The sequence below is a fragment of the Amblyraja radiata genome, chromosome 6 (assembly GCF_010909765.2).
Source record: "Amblyraja radiata isolate CabotCenter1 chromosome 6, sAmbRad1.1.pri, whole genome shotgun sequence".
Lineage (NCBI taxonomy): Eukaryota > Metazoa > Chordata > Chondrichthyes > Rajiformes > Rajidae > Amblyraja > Amblyraja radiata.
In genome coordinates this window covers 95,993,266-96,012,108 of record NC_045961.1, presented here as the reverse complement: position 1 = coordinate 96,012,108, position 18,843 = coordinate 95,993,266, and the positions used below count along the sequence as shown (strand labels likewise).

General features: G+C 45.5%; 1 protein-coding gene across 1 annotated transcript in view; it reads left to right on the top strand.

Moving 5' to 3' along the window:
- LOC116974738 (P protein-like) overlaps window positions 1–16,529 on the top strand; it is a 28,696-nt gene extending 12,167 nt beyond the window's left edge. Inside the window, exons 2-5 of the mRNA XM_033023453.1 lie at window positions 4,319–4,466; window positions 9,040–9,097; window positions 13,092–13,200; window positions 16,486–16,529. Of these exons, the coding sequence (XP_032879344.1) occupies window positions 4,319–4,466; window positions 9,040–9,097; window positions 13,092–13,200; window positions 16,486–16,529 (359 nt within the window). The remainder of the gene's footprint in view (window positions 1–4,318; window positions 4,467–9,039; window positions 9,098–13,091; window positions 13,201–16,485) is intronic.
- Window positions 16,530–18,843: the final 2,314 nt, after the last annotated feature.

Genomic DNA, 18,843 nt, shown 5'->3' with positions numbered 1-18,843 from the left:
CCTCTGTTGTGCTTTTTTGACTGTGGAGTCGATGGTAGCCCCCACTTAAGGTCCTTGGGGATGATGGCTCCCAGGAACTTAAAAGACACAGATGTGTGGGATTGAATTATGGCCTACTGGTCGGCATGGGCTTGGTGAATGGGAATTTTACTTTAGTTTGGAGATACAGTGTGGAAACAGGTCCTTCGGCCCACTGAGTCGTACCAACCAGCGATCCCCACACATTAACACTACCCTACACATACTAGGGCCAATTTATTTACATTTGCATTGATATCAAGTCAATTTCACCTGCAAGTGTGTGGGAAGAAACCGAAGAACTCGGAGAAAACCCACGCAGGTCACGGGGAGAAGGTACAAACTCTGTGCAGACAGCGCCCGTAGTCAGGGTGGAACCCGGGTCTCTGGCGCTGTAAGGCAGCAACTCTACCGCTGCGCCACCGTGCCACTGGAATGTGGTAAATAATGACAAACCTTCTACAGGATGAGGTGAAGATGACTGGGCAATTTCACTGCCAAACAAGAAGGCTTCATTGCTGTGATATGGAATAAAAACACCCATTTGATAGATAGAACCTCTCTCTGTCTGTGACACTTCACTGGTAAAATTGCTCTACTTTCACTTTGTTTGAAAGTTACAGGCGGTTTTTTTTTCATGTTCTGCTCTCTCCTTTCTTTAATTAGACTATTTTTTGCAGAAGTTGACGTTGTTTACTGTGTGATTTACTGTCAGATGTGAGTACAGATGCATATACTCCCCCAACTGTAGCTGATTGACTGACACTGCTGCCAACACACACTCTGTTTTATAGAAGCTTAAGAAAAGAGGTAAAATGCTGGAAATAAACCAGAACCAAAGCTGGGTCCACATTGTGAGTAGAGCTGGCTCAGTTATAAAGAAGGGTAATTTCTCTTGTGTAGGGAAGAACATCAGATGCTGGTTTACACCGAAGATAGACACAAAATGCTGGTGTAGCTCAGCTGGACAGGCAGCATCTCTGGAGAGAAGGAATAGGTGACGTTTCGGGGTTGAGACTCTTCTTCAGATTGAGAGTCAAGGGCCTGTCCACCAGCATGCGACTGCATGCGGCGAGCGCGACCTAACGTGGTCGCTTGAGCCGTACGGCCTCGCGGGGGCGATCCCACTTTGATCGCCGGAGCCGTATGGAGTTGTGCGGGGCTGGTCCCGACATCGCACGGGGCTCCGACAAACTGACCGTATTCAAAAATTCAGCGCGGCAACGGCCTGCCGGCCCGCAGCCACATTGAGGCCGTACGCAGCACCTCGACGGGCGTACGCAGTGTCTTGATGCCGTACGCAACGTCACGATGCCGTACGCAGCGTCTTGACAGCGTACGCCTAGCGCGTGGCGTTGCGCGATGATGTCACCTCCCGGCGTGTCGTTGCGTGATGACGTAACCGCCCGACGCCGTGCGATATCCAAATTCAGTCGGCCCACCTCCTGCCCAACTGATTGGTGAGTATGACGTCGGGACCAGCCCCGCACAACTCCAGACGCCTCCGCGGTTGGAAGTGGGACCGGCCCCGCGAGGCCGTACGCCTCAAGCCACCACGTTTGGTCGCGCTAGACGTATGCAATCGCATGCTGGTGGGACAGGCCCTTCAGGAGATAGGGAGACCCAGAGAGACCTAGAGATATGGAAGGGTGAGGTGTGAAAACGAGAGATCAGAGGGAACAAAGATCAAGGAAAATGTACAATGGATCATTGTTAGCTGAGGGGAAGGTGATCCAATCACTAGGCATCCAATCAGTAACATTTAATCAGGAGGACAGTGAAACTAGTCGGAGAGCTAGGATGGGGGAGGGATGGAGAGAGAGGGAAAGCAAGGGTTACTTGAAGTTAGAGAAGTCAATATTCATATCGCTGGGTTGTAAGCTGCCCAAGCAAAATATAAGGCGCTGTTCCTCCAATTTGCATTGGGCCTCACTGCCACAGATTTCTAGAGTACATACTCTGTATCTTTTAGTGTTAGATTGGTGTGGCCTGGAGTTGGTAGCATTTAACCAACAGGTGATTTCATACCTTCTAGATAGTGCCTAACCCCTTGAGTACTTCAAACATTTTATGCTGGGGTAGGCTAAAGATTGGTTTAGTTGAGAGATACAGCATGGAAACAGGCCCTTCGGCCCATCAAGTCCGCACCGATCCATACACCAGTTCTCTGTTATCACACATAAAGGACCTGCCCAACTTGGGCGACCTAATCAGCGAGTACTGGCGACTTATACTCGCAGCATGATCGACACAAGGTGGTAGGAGGTCTTCGTAACTCTACTTCATGCTCGAGAGTGGTCTCCGCGTACTCGAGGCCTCAGCTAGGTCGCGGCGTTTTTTTCAATAGGTTAAAAAATGCCCGCGAGTAAAAAAAGATTGCCATTGGAAAAAAATCGATACTTATTTTATTCGTAGTCGTAGTAGGTCGTAGTAGGTTGGCATGCTAGTCGTAGGTAGTCAAGGGTAGTCGAAGGTAGTTGAAGGTAGTTGTAGATAGTCTTCATCATAGTCGAAGGGAGGTCGAAGGAGATCGAAGGAGGTCATCTTCACTCTCCACTATTCGGTGTCCAATTTTCCCGAAGTTAGTCGCAGCTAGTCGAAGCTAGTCTTCAACATAGTCGAAGGAGGTCTTCAACATGTCATTTTTTCAAACTCTTCTAAACTCACCAATTAGGTCGCCCAAGTGGGACAGCCCCGCATCCTGCATGCTAGGGCAATTTATTGCATGCCTTTGGAATGTGGGAGGAAACTGGAGTACCTGGAGAAAACACATGTGGTCACAAGGAGAACGTATAAACTCCACACATAGTGTGGAGAACGTATAAACTCCACCCATGGCCAAGATCAAACCTGGGTCTCCGGCGCCATGAGACAGCAGCTCCACCTCTGTGCCACTGTGCCACCCTCATTGGTCTCATAGCAAACACGGACAATTTGTACAGTACACATTATCCAAGGAATTTGAACTTCGACAGACTACTTTTCCGCATTAAAAATATGGATTATGCCCCAGAAAACTGCAGAGATTGGAGTATAATTACATGCATATTATGTGCACAGTAGTGTGACCAACAGGCCACATTGACATTAGGTTTAAAGTAAAGGGGCAAGATTTAATAGGAACCTGAGGGTCAACATTTTAGAAACATAGAAACATAGAAAATAGGTGCAGGAGGAGGCCATTCGGATTGAGCCAGCACTGCCATTCATTGTGATCATGGCTGATCGTCTCCTATCAATAACCCATGCCTGCCTTCTCCCCATATCCCTTGATTCCACTAGCCCCTAGAGCTCTATCTAACTCTCTCTTAAATCCATCCAGTGATTCGGCCTCCACTGCCCTCTGTGGCAGGGAATTCCATAAATTCACAACTCTCTGGGAGAAAAAGTTTTTTCTCACCTCAGCCTTAAATGACCTCCCCTTTATTCTAAGAGTGTGGCCCCTGGTTCTGGACTCGCCCAACATTGGGAACATTTTTCCTGTCAGAGGGTCTCAGAGGGTGGCTCAGAGGGTGATGGGTATATGGAACCAGCTACCAGAGGAGGCGGGTGAGGAGGGTACTATAACAGCATTTACAAGACACTTGGCCAGGTACATGGATAGGAAAGGTTCTGAGGGATATGAGCCAAACACAGGCAAATAGGATTAGCTTGAATGGGGCATCTTGGTCGTTATGAACAAGTAGGGCCGAAGGGCCTGTTTCCGTGCTGTGTGACTCAATGACAATGAGGATTATCCAGTCATCTCTACTGTGGTTGACACAAGTAATGTCATTATACAAACATACTCTTTTATTAAATAGTTTTGCAAATAAGAGCTTCTGGGAAAGCCCACCTATCTATAACTTTGTTACGCTAGTGTTTGTGGACAGAACAGACATAGAAATATCCCCCTGACTCTCAGTCTGAAGACGATTCTGACCTGAAACATCACCTATTCCTTTTCTCCAAAGATGTTGCCCGACTCGTTTTGTTTCTCCAGCATTTTGTGTCCATCTTCATGATCTGAGTGCAGGTAGATGGGACTATCTCTAAATGCTGGAGAAACTCAGCTGGTGAAGCAGCATCTATGGAGCGAAGGAATAGGTGACGTTTTGTGTCGAGACCCTTCTTCAGACCTGGGGTCTGGACCCGAAACGTCACCTATTCCTTCACTCCATAGATGCTGCCTCACCCACTGAGTTTCTCCAGCATTTTTGTCTACCTTCGATTTTTCCAGCATCTGCAGTTCTTTCTTAAACATCTCTAAAATGCCGTGTTTTTCTGTTTATTTTAAATTTTTTATGATATTTTCCCCCAGAGTTGAAGCATGAGATTCATGTTTGGAGACTCACAGCTCAGCGCATTAACCCTGCCAGCCGAGAAGAGACTGCGGTAAAGTGCCTGCTAATGCAGAAGGTTCTCACCCTGGAGAATGTACTTGGGAAAAAGCTGAGGACCTTTCAAAGGTACTTTTTAAAAAACTTTTGTTTTAAGATATGTGGCTTGGACGGGGATTGACGATGAATATGGAGCCTGTGTAATGTCTAGATTTAGTTTTGTTTAGAGATACAGCGTAGAATCAGGCCCTTCGGCTCACCGAGTCCGCATCGACCAGCGATCCCCGCACACTAACACTATGCCACACACACTGGGGACAATCTACACTTATACCAAACCAATTCACCTACAAACATGTACATCTTTGGAGTGTGGGAATAAACCGACGGTCTCAGAGAAAGAAGAGAGAGTTAGATTGAGCTCTAGGGGCTAGTGGAGTCAAGGGATATGGGGAGAAGGCAGGCACGGGTTATTGATAGGGGATGATCAGCCCTGATCACAATGAATGGCGGTGCTGGCTCGAAGGGCTGAATGGCCTCCTCCTGCACCTATTTTCTATGTTTCTATCCTCAGTAACTAGTACGTACAAACTCCGTAGGGACAACACCCGTAGTCGGGATCGAACCCGGAACTCCGGCGCTGCCAGGCAGCAACTCTACTGCTGCGCCTCCATGCTTCATCAGTCACCTGCAGAGAAGGTTTACTCTGGGATTCTTTCCATCAGGGCGGCACAGCAGCTCGGCTGGTAGAGATGCTGCCTCACAGTGCCAGACACCCAGGTTCATTCCTGACCTCGGGTGCTGTTGCTGTCGGTGGTGTGCAGTTTGCATGTTCTCATTGTGAGTTATTGACTCCAATTATACCTTACGCTGCCTCAGCAAGGCCACCAACATAATGGGCGAGTCACACCCTGGCCACTCATAGAAACGTAGAATATAGAAATATAGGTGTAAGAATAGGCCATTCGGCCATTTGAGCCAGCACCGCCATTCAATATGATCATGGCTGATCATCTAAAATCAGTTCCCCGTTCTTGCTTTTTCCCAATATCACTTGATTCCTTTAGCCTGTGTAATGTCTAGCTAAGTCTATGTCAGAACTAATTTTAACTCTCTCTTGAAAACATCCAGTGAATTGGCCTCCACTGCCTTCTGTGGCAGAGAATTCCACAGATTCACAACTCTCTGGGTGAAGATATTTTTCCTCATCTCACTCCCTCTTCTCCCCCTCTCACATTGGGCAAAAGGTATAGAAGTGTAAAAACGCACACCTCCACATTCAGGGACAGTTTCTGCCCAGCTGTTGTCAGGCAACTGAATCATCCTACCACAACCAGAGAGCAGTCGTGAACTACTATCTACCTCATTGCAGTCCCTCGCACTATCATTGATCGGACTTTACCGGCTTCACCTTGCACTAAACGCTGTACCCTTATCATGTATGTGTACACTGTGAATGGCTCGATTGTAATCATGTGTTGTCTTTCCGCTGGCTGGGTAGCACACAACAAAAGTTTTTTGTTGCATCTCAGTAGTACACGTGACAATAAACTAAATTAAACTGAATTGGAATAACTGGTGGAGACGCTGTCTCACAGCTCCAGCGACTCGGAATTCAATCCTAACCTCAGTTGCTGTCTGTATGAGGTTTGCAAATTCTCCCTAAACTGAGCTGAAGTCATCTGGGTGCTCTAGTTTCCTCCCACAACCCAAAGATGCTTTAGACACTGTGAATTGCCCCTAGTGTAAAGGGCATGGATCCAAATGTGGGATAACATAGAAATAATGTGAAGGGGTGATCGATGGTGGGTGTGGATGACTTTGTCCCTGTGACTGTGTGGGTTTTCTCCAGGTGCTCTGGTTTCCTCCCACATCTGACAGACATGTGGGTCAGTAGGTTAATTGGCTTCTGTACATTGTTCCATTTGTGCTAGCAGTTGGTGCAAAAGTGGGAAAACATGGAACTAGTATGAACAGGTGATCGATGGCTGGCATGGACCCGATGGGCTGAAGGGCCTGTTTCCAAGCTGCACCTTTCAATCAATTTAGCTGGACCATCAAGTGGCTTTTTTGGATGGTTTAGACATAGAAACATAGAAACATAGAAAATAGGTGCAGGAGTAGGCCATTCGGCCCTTCGAGCCTGCACCGCCATTCAATATGATCATGGCTGATCATCCAACTCAGTATCCTGTACCTGCTTTCTCTCCATACCCCCTGATCCCTTTAGCCACAAGGGCCACATCTAACTCCCTCTTAAATATAGCCAATGAACTGGCCTCAACTACATTATATGGCAGAGAATTCCAGAGATTCACCACTCTCTGTGTGAAAAATGTTTTTCTCATCTCAGTCCTAAAAGATTTCACCTTTATCCTTAAACAGTGACCCCTTGTTCTGGACTTCCCCAACGTCGGGAGCAATCTTCCTGCATCTAGCCTGTCCAACCCCTTAAGAATTTTGTAAGTTTCTATAAGAAACTCTTATGCCTCTTATGCTATAAGAAACTTCTATAATGCCTCTATAAGATCCTCCCTCAATCTTCTAAATTCTAGCGAGTACAAGCCAAGTCTATCCAGTCTTTCTTCATATGGAAGTCCTGCCATCCCAGGATACGTGGTTAATGCTCTATATCCAATCTCATCGCCTCAATTCCCACTGCAATCCCCCAACGTCTGTTTACCAAGTTGTGCTATCTCACAAATGTGAAGCGAGAAAAAAGTAGTGTTGGGACCTGCCAGCTGGCTTCACATCTGCAGGAGGGGAGCTCGGAGGATCTGTTTATTGAATCTATCCAAAATAAAAAGTCAACTTGATAAATTTGGTTAGATGGCCTTAAATATTCATATCTTCTGGAGCCTTGAGGTGGTAGCCCACAGGATTTCTATGATTCAATGCACCAACATATCAGGCTTTCCAAAAGGGCACGAATAAACCAAATGGGTTTTTATTACATCTCAGCTGTAATCAGCTGTATAATTGGGGCAGCGCGGCGGTGCAGCATTAGAGTTGCTGCATTACAGCGCCAGAGACCCGGGTTCGATCTTGACTACATGTGCTGCTTGTATGGAGTTTGTACGTTGTCCCCGAAATCCTGCTTGGGATTTCTCCAGGATCTCCGGTTTCCTCCCACACTACAAAGACGTGCAGCTTTGTAGTTTCATTGGCCAGGTATAATTGTAAATTGTCCCGAGTGTGTGTAGGATAGTGTGTTGGTGTGCGGGGATCGCGGGTCGGCACAGACTCGGTGGGCCGAAGGGCTTGTTTACGGGCTGTATCTCTAAAATATATTGGGACGCAATAAAGCTGTTCAGTTTATCGTGGAGTCAAAACAGTACAGAAATACGTTCAAGAGATTGCAGAGGCTGGAATCTTGAGGGGAAAAACAACATTGCCGGAGGAACTCAGTGGGCTGGGGACCATCCGTGCGGGGGGGGGAGGAGGGGTGGGAGGGTGACGCCTGGAAAAGAGAAGCAGGGGAGAGGCAACGCCTGGCTCATGACAGGGTGATACGGATGAGGGTGGTGGCGTGATTGGCAGCTAAGTGGAGTAAGCGACAAAGACTAGGGGGTGAAATGGTGCCAAAAGGTTATCAATTAAGGAAAAATTGCGGAGTGAAATGAAAGCCGCCAGGAGCGATAAGAGAGGAAGGAATCGGGAGAGAGGGGGATAAATGGAAAATTGAAGATTTGGAGGAGAAATGGGGGAGGTAACCGTAGACAATAGACAATAGGTGCAGGAGTAGGCCATTCGGCCCTTCGAGCCAGCACCGCCATTCACTGTGATCAGGGACTATTACTTGAATTTGGAGTGTTCAATGTTCATACCATTGGTTGTGGGCTACCCAGGCGGTAGGAGATTGCTTTGGCTATCAGACACTGATTGTCGATGGGAATTGCTTGGATCAGGTCTGGATACATCCAGGAATATTTAGACAGTATTTCCTTGTTTGGGATTTTTCGGAATAGTAGTTATGTGGGCCTTGAATAGGGGGTTGTCTTTGACCTGATTTGATTTGAATATAGGAGTATAGGAGTATATAGGAGCAGGGCGGTTCTACTGCAGTTGTACAGGGTCTTGGTGAGACGACACCTGGAGTATTGCGTACAGTTTTGGTCTCCAAATCTGAGGAAAGACATTCTTGCCATAGAGGGGGTACAGAGAAGGTTCACCAGACTGATTCCTGGGATGTCAGGACTTTCATATGAAGAAAGACTGGATAGACTTGGCTTGTACTCGCTAGAATTTAGAAGATTGAGGGGGGATCTTATAGAAACTTACAAAATTCTTAAGGGGTTGGACAGGCTAGATGCAGGAAGATTGTTCCCGATGCTGGGGAGGTCCAGAACAAGGGGGTCACAGTTTAAGGATAAGGGGGAATTCCTTTAGGACCGAGATGAGGAAAACATTTTTCACACAGAGAGTGGTGAATCTCTGGAATTCTCTGCCACAGAAGGTAGTTGAGGCCAGTTCATTGGCTATATTTAAGAGGGGGTTAGATGTGGCCCTTGTGGCGAAAGGGATCAGGGGGTATGGAGAGAAGGCAGGTATGGGATACTGAGTTGGATGATCAGCCATGATCATATTGAATGGCGGTGCAGGCTCGAAGGGCCGAATGGCCTACTCCTGCACCTATTTTCTATGTTTCTATGTTTCTATGAATGAATCACTTCAACATCTGAACTCGTTAATTTTCTTTCAGAGAGATTTCACAAGAAGACAAAAACTGGGAAACAAACATTCAGGAACTACAGAAAACGGTAACAACCTTTTTAATTTGTCATTACTTGTTGTGACTAATATAGCTCTTATTACGAAGATAGACACAGAAAGCTGGAGTAACTCAGCGGGACAGGCAACATCTCTGAAGAGAAGGAATGGTTGACGTTTCGGCTCGACACCCTTCTTCAGACTGAAGAAGGGTCTCGACCCGAAACGTCAACCATTCCTTCTCTCCAGAGGTGCTGCCTGTCCCGCTGAGTTACTCCAGCTTTCTGTGTCTATCTTCGGTTTAAAGCAGCATCTGCAGTTCCCTTCCTACACATGGCACTTATTACCATGGGTTAAAGTGCTACAATTTGATTTGAGAAGAACTATTCTTTCACTCTTCGTCCAAAGGAATCCTGTGAACATCTTAAGATTATAGGAAGTATTTATTAGTTCAGTTTAGTGTATTGTCACGTGTACTGAGGTACAGTGAAAAGCTTGTGTCTGCGTGCTAACCAGTCTGCGGAAAGACAATACATGAATACACAGATATTAATACACAGGTTGTGAATGGCCATGGCTTGGTTGACATATATTGTCCATCTACAGGTGTCCATTAAAATGGATACTGGCAGGGCTATTTAACAGTCAACCGTTTATTTATTGAGTCTGGAGCCAGACAATTAAATATGAGAAGTTTCCTTTCTCAAAGTAAGTTAGCGAACCAAATGAATTTACAAAAACATTTCCCCATTATCTTATTTCAAATCGATTTAAGTATTTGAATCTAAAATCTGCACAAGCTGTGATGGGATTCAATGTTATAAATTGAAATTATTATTCCAGACCACCAGGTTATTAGACCAGTAACATAGCTGGTATTTCACTGTTTCCTCATTGTCCTACAAAGTGATGATCATTTCTTTGTTTATTTGTGTGGACAGGAAAGAACTACCTGCCCCTTTATTGAGTGTTGAGACAGTGGATATGTTTAAGATGTGATCGTCCTTTCTCCCTTAGTTTTCCATTCTTCTTGCATTGTGAAGGGCCCTACGCACAATTTTTAAAATGATCTATTTTTCTTCTTCGTTTCGTCCTTGGTTCATAAGCTCATAAGCTATAGGAGCAGATTTTGGCCATTCGCCCCATCAAGTCTACTCCGCCGTTCAATCATGGCTGATCTATCTTTCCCTCTCAACCCCTTTCTCCCGCCTTCGCCCCATAACCTCTGATACCCGGACTAATCAAGAATCCATCAAACTCTGCCATAAGAATATCCATTGATTTAGAAACATTGAAAAATAGAAGATAGGTGCAGGAGTAGGCCATTCGGCACTTCGAGCCATTATATATGATCATGGCTGACCATCCAAAGTCAGTCACACTTCCCTGCTTTCTCGTTATATCCCTTGATTCCATTAGCCCTAAGAGCTATATCTAACTTTCTCTTGAATACATCCAGTGAATTGGCCTCCACTGCCTTCTGTGGCAATGAATTCTACGGATTCACCACCCTCTGACTGAAGGTTGGTGATTTTCTGCCTTGTGGACATTGTCTTTATGTTTCTTATGAAACGATAAATGGTGTCAGAGTCAAAGTGACATGATAGACATTGTATGACATTTACTTTGAGGCCTATAATCTCTGTGAATCTCCTTTCACCTGCAAACCTGAAGGCTTTAAACACCAAACTCGATATCAATGAATTGCTACTCTGGGATTTTCCCCTTTGTATATCTTGTACAGTCAAGTCATGTTGAGTTTATGGTCATGTGCACATGTACAATGAAGTAGAGGTGCAATGAAAAATCTTGCTTGCAGCAGAATTACAGGCACATCGACTTGAGACAAACACACAAAAAAGATTTGAACAAGTTTAAGCCAAGTTCACTTGAACTTGACCTTGAACTACAGGCACATCGACTTGAGGCAAACACACAAAAGAACTTTGTACATAAATTCTGTACAAATTACACATAGAATCTCTAAAATAAATTTGGGTGGCACAGTGTCGCAGCGGTAGAGTTGCTGCCTTACAGCGCCAGAGACCCGGCTTTGATCCTGACTACGGGCGCTATCTTCATGGAGTTTCTCTTCATGGAGATGGAGATATCCACATCTCTGAAGATATGACATCGGCATCACACGCCGCAGCACTCATGAGTAAGGCAAGGCAGCGCCTTTACCACCTCAGGCAATTGAGGAAATTCAGAGTGTGTCCGAAGATCCTCCAGTGCTTCTACGCAGCGGCTGTGGAAAGCATCTTGTCGGGGAATATTACCATCTGGTTTGGGAATCGCTCTGCCCAGGACAAGAAGGCTCTGCAGAGAGTAGTGCGTTCGGCCGAACGCACTATGGGAACTTCACTCGCCCCCCTGCAGGAACTATACATCAGGAGGTGCAATTCCAGAGCCAATAAAATCATGGGAGACCCCTTCCACCCCTGCAACGGACTGTTCCAGCTGCTACGGTCAGGCAAACGCTTCCGTTGCCATGCTGTGAGAACGGAGAGGTTGAGAAGGAGTTTCTTCTCAGAGGCCATTCGGACTGTAAACTCCTATCTCACCAGGGACTAACTCTACTGAATGTTTTTCCTTCCAATATTTAATATGTAAAAGAATATGTGTGTGTTTATGATTGTGTTTATAGTTTGTTTGGTTGTTTGTTTGTTTGTCTTTTTGCACAAAGTCCGCGAGCATTGCTACTTTCATTTCACTGCTCATCTCGTATGTGTATGTGACGAATAAACTTGACTTGACTTGTACATTCTCCCTGTGATCATGTGGGTTTTCTCCGGGTGCTCCGGTTTCTTCCCACATTCCAAAGACGTGCAGGTTTGTTGGTTACTTGGCATCTGGAGATAGTAAATTGTCCCTAGTGTGTAGGATAGTGCTAGTGTACGGGGTGATCCCTGGTCAGCGTGGACTGAAGGGTCAGTTTCCACGCTGTATGTCTAAAGTCCAAAGAAGACTGTCCAAAAAAAGAACATAATTAGAATAGAAAGTCTACAGTCGTGCAAGAGATGGGTGATAGTGTTCCCTTGTCATGGTAGAATTAGGGCTGTGCAGATTGGTTCAAGAACCTGATAGTTACAGCAGTTTAATTTAGAGATAAAACTGTACCTCTTGAGTACCTCTGGATATATGAACAGGTGACATTTCGGGTCGGGACCCTTCAGATATCACAGTCTAACATTTTCATACCTTAGGGTGACACAGTGGTGCAGATGGTAGTGCTGGGTCTCAGCACCAGAGACCCAGGTTCGATCCTGACCTCGGGTGCTGTCTATGTGGAGTTTGCACCTTAACCTTATTTAACTGCCCGGGTGTCCTCCGGGTGCTCAGGTCTCCTCTCACATCTCAAAAGACAGGAAGGCATCTGCAAACGGCCGCTGGTGTGTAGGGAGTGGATGAGCAAGTGGGATAACATGGAACTAGATAGAGTAAACCAGCGAAGGATGGTCCGCATGGACTGGGTGGGCTGAAGGGCCTGTTTCCATGCTGTATCTTTAAACTACCTTTAAATATCCCACCCAAACCTCCAAACTCACCTGAAACTTTAGCAGGCTTATTTCCAAAGCACAGCCAGGATAATACTATTTTTATTCATTCATGCTGGCTAATGTTGCTGTGTGGCCATTGGAGATTAGAAAGTTTAGAAGTAATGACATCAGTGAAGCACTTGCTTGCTGCTTGTAGCGATTATCCGTAAAAAAAACCCCAATTGGTAATAATAATGCAAGAAACATCACAGAATTCTCCATCCGACGGGAGCAGATGCCTGTTCCAAGTTTCGAGTTACCATTTTACAAAATCAGTATTAAAAATGATCAAAGATTAATTCTCAGTCTGTCAGATGTCTAAAGAGTATTATTGATCGGCAGGTGGATCGGTGCCTGGATTATACTGCTATCATACTTTCTGTGCACAGAGACTGAGGTCTGGTAATGTGTTTAGATTTTTTTGCCTGGACTGAACCATTGAATTTGTAAAGTTAACTGCAATTTTTACACAAAGGTTTACATATTATTGATTGTATTTTTGCAGCACAGGATAATAGACAAGGCCCTGCTGGTGAAATGCTCAAGCGTTTTGGGATTTGTTATCCTCATGTTCTTTCTCAATTCATTTGTTCCCAACATCCATCTCGATCTGGGTAAGTGAGGCTTCTTAGTAACAGTGGGGTGGTTGTGTCTGCATGAAATCTCCTGCAGAAACAGCCCTTCACTTTTCTTTCCCTAACTCACTGTGAGTAAACTGTATACATGCGGTAACAAAAAGCACAATTGATTCGTAATTACCTGGTTGTATGGATTCAGGACTGGTTCACTCATAGAAGACTAAAGGGCCTGTCCCACTTAAACTATTTTTAGGCGACTGTCATGGTCGTAGCAGGTCGCCGAAAAAACAGCGACTGGACCCCCCCCCCCCTCCTCGACATAAAATTTGAAATAGAATCATTACTTTAACAATAAAATAAAACAAAGTCATCACCGGCGACAACCTACGTTAACCTGCCGACAACTACGACAACACCTACGTCTGGAGAAGTCAAGCTACGCTCATTGGCGTCAAACCCACTATCGCCGAAAATTATTCTACATGTTCAAAATCCAGCGGCGACCAAAAAGACGCTACGACTCTTTGGGCGACTGAGGAGACTACTCACGACCATACAGGCGACACCCCGGCGACCATGTGGAGACAGCCTAGTCGCCTGTAGTGGCCTAAAAAATAACCTAAGTGGGAGAGGCCCTTAAGGGTTCTGGTGATAGACACAAAATGCTGGAGTAACTCAGCGGGACAGGCAGCATCTCGGGATAGAAGGAAGGAGTGACGTTTCAGATCGAGACCCTTCTTCAGACTTGAGACCCAAAATGTCACCCATTCCTTCTCTCCAGAGATGCTGCCTGTCCTGCTGAGTTCCTCCAGCATTTTGTATCTATCTTTGGTTCAACCCAGCATCTGCAGTTCTTTCCTACACAAGGGTTCGAGTGGAAGAGTGTTAATCTGACTGAAGGTTTGTGATCAGTTGAGTTCTCCAGGGATCTGTGCTGTTTTGTTGTTTATTATTATATGTATGACTGCAGGCAACGAAATTTCACTCAGACCGAAAGGTCTGAATGACAAATAAAGGATCTAATCTAATCTAATCTAATCTGTTGTTTGTGATATATATATAATATGTGATATATATGTATAAATGACTACAGTGAATATGAATATAAATGTATAAATATATACATATATGTGACTTGGATGTAAATGTAGATGGGTTGGTTCATAAGATTGCAGATGATGCCAAGATAGGTGGAGTTGTGGACAATGAAGAAGGCAGTCAAAGTATACGGTGGGATATGGATCAACAACAGAAATGGGCAAAGAAATGGCAGTGGAGTTTAATCCGAGCAAATGTGAGGTGTTGCACTTTGGGAGATTGAACGTAAGGGGAATGTATATCGTTGATGCCAAGAGCTTTAGATGCAGATTCGTAGGTTCCTGAAAGTGGCAACACAAGTAGATTAGATTAGATCCTTTATTTGTCATTCAGACCTTTCGGTCTGAACGAAATGTCGTTGCCTGCAGTCATACATATAATAATAAACAACAAAACACACAATAAACACAAATTAACATCCACCACAGTGAGTTCACCAGGCACCTCCTCACTGTGATGGAGGCAAAAGTCTTAAAGTTACTGTCTCTTCCCTCCTCATTCTCCCTCTGCGCTGAGGCGATATGTTGTTACCCCACCGGGCGATTGTAGTCAGTCCCGTGGCTCAACCGAGCTCCGCGAACGGGCCGGTTCAAGCTCCGCGGCCCGGGGTGGTCGAAGCTGCCGCCCTCCAGTCCAGCGGACGAAGCTGTTGCCGCGGGAGCTCCGGAAAACAGGCTCCAACCTGTGACCTGCGAGCTCCCGACGATGTCGTCCATTGGCCCTCGGCCGAGCCCCGGATTCAGGTCGCCGCCGCCGGAAGTAGTTGGGGTGGGAAAATAGGCATATAGTTATACTTGCCTTCATTGGTTGGGGGATTGAGCATAAGGGTTAGGAAGGCTCTATAAGAGTTAGTGTAGGAAGGAACTGCAGATAGTGGTTTATACCGAAGATAGACACAAAGTGCTGGAGTAACTCAGTGGGTCAAGCTGCGTCTCTGAAGAAAAGGAATAGGTGATATTTTGGGTTGGAACCCTCCTTCAGACCATCTGAAGCAGGGTTCCGACCCGAAATGTTCTCTATTAGACTTTGGTTTGGCCTGCATTCAGTTCCGGTCACCCCATTACTGGAAGGATGTGGAGGCATTAGAGAGGGTTCAGAAGAGGTTTACCAGAATGCTGGCTGGTTTGCTGGCTGGCGGACAAGGAAAGGTTGGACAAATTTGGATTGTTTCCTCGAGAATGGCAGAGGTTCTCTGTTCTGCCTTGGGAGGGGCAAGGTGACCTGTGGAGATGGAAGTGTGAGTGGGCTCCATCAACTCATGCAGAGGGGAAGCCACGTTACCCAAAGATGGAGGACATTTCAGAAGTCCTTGATCGAAAGCACTTCTCTTCATTTTCTGGATCTTCCTACCTCTCCATCACCGGAAACAAACAATCCACCGATATGTACTCTAAACCTGTAGACTCCCCCAGCTACCTTGACCGCCCCCTACCATCCTGTCTCCTGTAAGGATATCAAAGCATCGAGCATCCTTCTGCTTCCACAGATGCTGCTCGACCCACTGAGTTCTTCCAGCAATTTATCTTTAGCTCTGGGTTTCACCATCTGCAGTCTTTTGTGTCTCCACATCGATATTACAGCAGATCCAGAACGAATAGCACTGTGGATCAGTTTATTAGAAATAGATTAAAAGAACAAGAGACTTCAGATGCTGGAACCTTGAGCATAAAACACATTTCTGGTGGAATTCAACGGGTTAGGCAGCATCTCTTGAAGGAATTGAGTCTGAAGAAGGATCCCGACCCGAAACATCGTTTGTCCATTTCCCCTCACAGGTTCTGCTTCATCTGTTGAGTTCCTCCCACAGTTTGTATTTTGCATTGGCTTAAAGACGTACTCCAAAGCGGTGCAGGTGTGTAGGTTAATTAGCTTGATATAAACATGAATTGCCCCATGGAGAGCGTTAGAATGCGGGGATCACCGGTTGGTGCAGACTCAGTGGGTCAAAGGGCATGTTTCCACGCGATATCTCTAAACTAAACTAAACTAATCTAATCTAAACTAAATTAAACTAATCTAAACTAAATGTTGCCTTCTGCATAAATCTGCTGTTGGTATGAATTAACTGTGAATTTTATGATTCAAAGGATTTGCAAACAAATAGACCTCTACTCTGACCTAATGGGTATTTTTCTCAGCCAGATATACACATGTTCTTGTGTATGAGAGGGACCTTACCCTGGCTTTGAAGATTGAGTGTGATGCTTTGCCTCTCTGTTTCAGATCATCATAAGCACGTGAATATCACAATGCTGTCAATGAAATGAACCATCAGCAAACATACCCAAGAGGTGTTCCAGAATAATGCCAGTCAAAAGAAAGTTATTTGTGAATTAACAAAATCGACAAATCTGTATCCAATGTAATGCAAATTTAGCAAGAGCTGGCTGGTGGCCCTGAGCGAACCTACATTTTATAGAAGATCGACACAAAAATACTGGAGTAACTCAGCGGGACAGGCAGCATCACTGGAGAGAAGGAATGGGTGACGTCTCGGCTCGAGACCCTTCTTCAGACATCAGTTTCGACCCGAAACATCACCGATTCCTTCTCTCCAGAGTTGCTGCCTGTCCCACTGAGTGTAACTCCAGCTTTTTGTGTCTATCTTCGGTTTAAACCAGCATCCGCAGTTCCTTCCTACTACATTTTATTGAGCTGAATCTGCTTCGGTCTTATACTCCCTCCCTTTTTACTAGTTACCCTGCTCCCCAGCACATATTTCATTCTACACCTGGCTGCTCAACATGAATGGGTCATGCAATAGACAATAGACATAATTATGCTGGCTATGATAATTATGCAAGATTATGAGCATGTGGAAATAAATGTAACTGCCATCGCTGGCTAAGCCAGCTGTGATTGTCTGTCTGTAGTCACCCCATAGAAGATGAATTGTCTCACACAAGAATGCACAAGAAAATAGGATATGCTGCAGGCCATTCAGCCCCTCAAGCCTATCCTACTATTTAATATCTGATATGGTCCTGCCTCCATTTCCACTTCTGTGCCCTTTCCGTTGCACCCTCAATTCTCTGATCTTACAAAAATGTATCTCCTCTCTCCTTCAATGCCTCCCAATAGTCTAACCTCCACAACTCTCTGGGATGGAGAATTCTAGAGTTTCTCCTTCATCTTCAAGGTTGAAAAGCCAATTAGAGTTTTTGCATATTTAGATGGCAAACTGGGGAAGGGTATGGTTGGGCCTTAAATTAAATTAAATTTAAATTTCTTTATTTATATAGCACATTTTTAGTCAACTTGCATTGACCCCAAAGTGCTTCACATAATTACATCCACACACACAGGCAAAGGTGGGTGAAGTGTCTTGCCCAAGGACACACACAGGCAAAGGTGGGTGAAGTGTCCTGCCCAAGGACACAACGACAGTATGCACTCCAAGCGGGATTCGAACCAGCTACCTTCCAGTTGCCAGCCGAACACTTAGCCCATTGTGCCATCTGTCGCCTTGTGTAGCACTGCAGATCAGAGTGACCCAAAGGTGCAGATACTTAGTTCCATGAAGTTGGCCACACAGGTGGACAGGATGTTGAAGAAAGTAGACACAAAATGCTGGAGTCATTCATTCCTTCTCTCCAGAGTTGCTGCCTGTCCCGCTGAGTTACTCCAGGATTTTGAGTCTATCCTCGATTCAAACCAGCATCTGTAGTTCCTTCCTATCCATGTGGAAGAAAGCGTTTGGCAAGCTTACCTTCATCGGGCAGGGCATTGAATACAAGATAGACACAAAAAGTTGTGGTAACTCAGCGGGACTAACAGTTACCGGCAAACACATAATAAACAGCTACCAATGGCCCGTTTCCTTTATCATCTTTACATTTTTGCATATTTTCATTAATTGTTATTTATCTCTCCACATCACCAACTATATATCTCGTTTCCCTAACCAGCCTGAAGAAGGGTCTCGGCCCAAAACGTCACCCATTCCTTCTGTGGAATTCTCTACCTCAGAGGGCAGTGGAGGCAGGTTCTCTGGATGCTTTCAAGAGAGAGCTAGATAGGGCTCTTAAAAATAGCGGAGTCAAGGGATATGGGGAGAAGGCAGGAACGGGGTACTGATTGGGGATGATCAGACAAGATCACATTGAATGGTGGTGCTGGCTCGAAGGGCCGAATGGCCTACTCCTGCACCTATTGTCTATTGTCTCTTCAGAGATAGTGCCTGTCCCGCTGAGTTACTCCAGCTTTTTGGGTCTATCTTCGGTTTAAACCAGCATCTGCAGTTCCTTCTTACACATATTGAATACATGAGTTGGGTCTTCATGTCACAGTTGTGCATGATGTTGATAGGACCATTTAGAGTATGGGTACATCTCTGGTCACCCTGCTGGAGGAAGGATGTTATTAAACCGGAAAGGGCGCAGAAAAGATTTACGACAATATTAACGGGTTTGGAAGGTTAGAGTTATAAGGAAAGGCTGGATAGGCTGGGTCTTTTCTCTCTGGAGCTTGGTGGCCTTATAGGGATATAGAGCCATGAGGGACATAGATAAGGTGAATAGCCAAGTATTTTTCCAAGGACAGGGGAGTCTAAAGCTACAGGGCATAGTCGAAAGGTAAGAG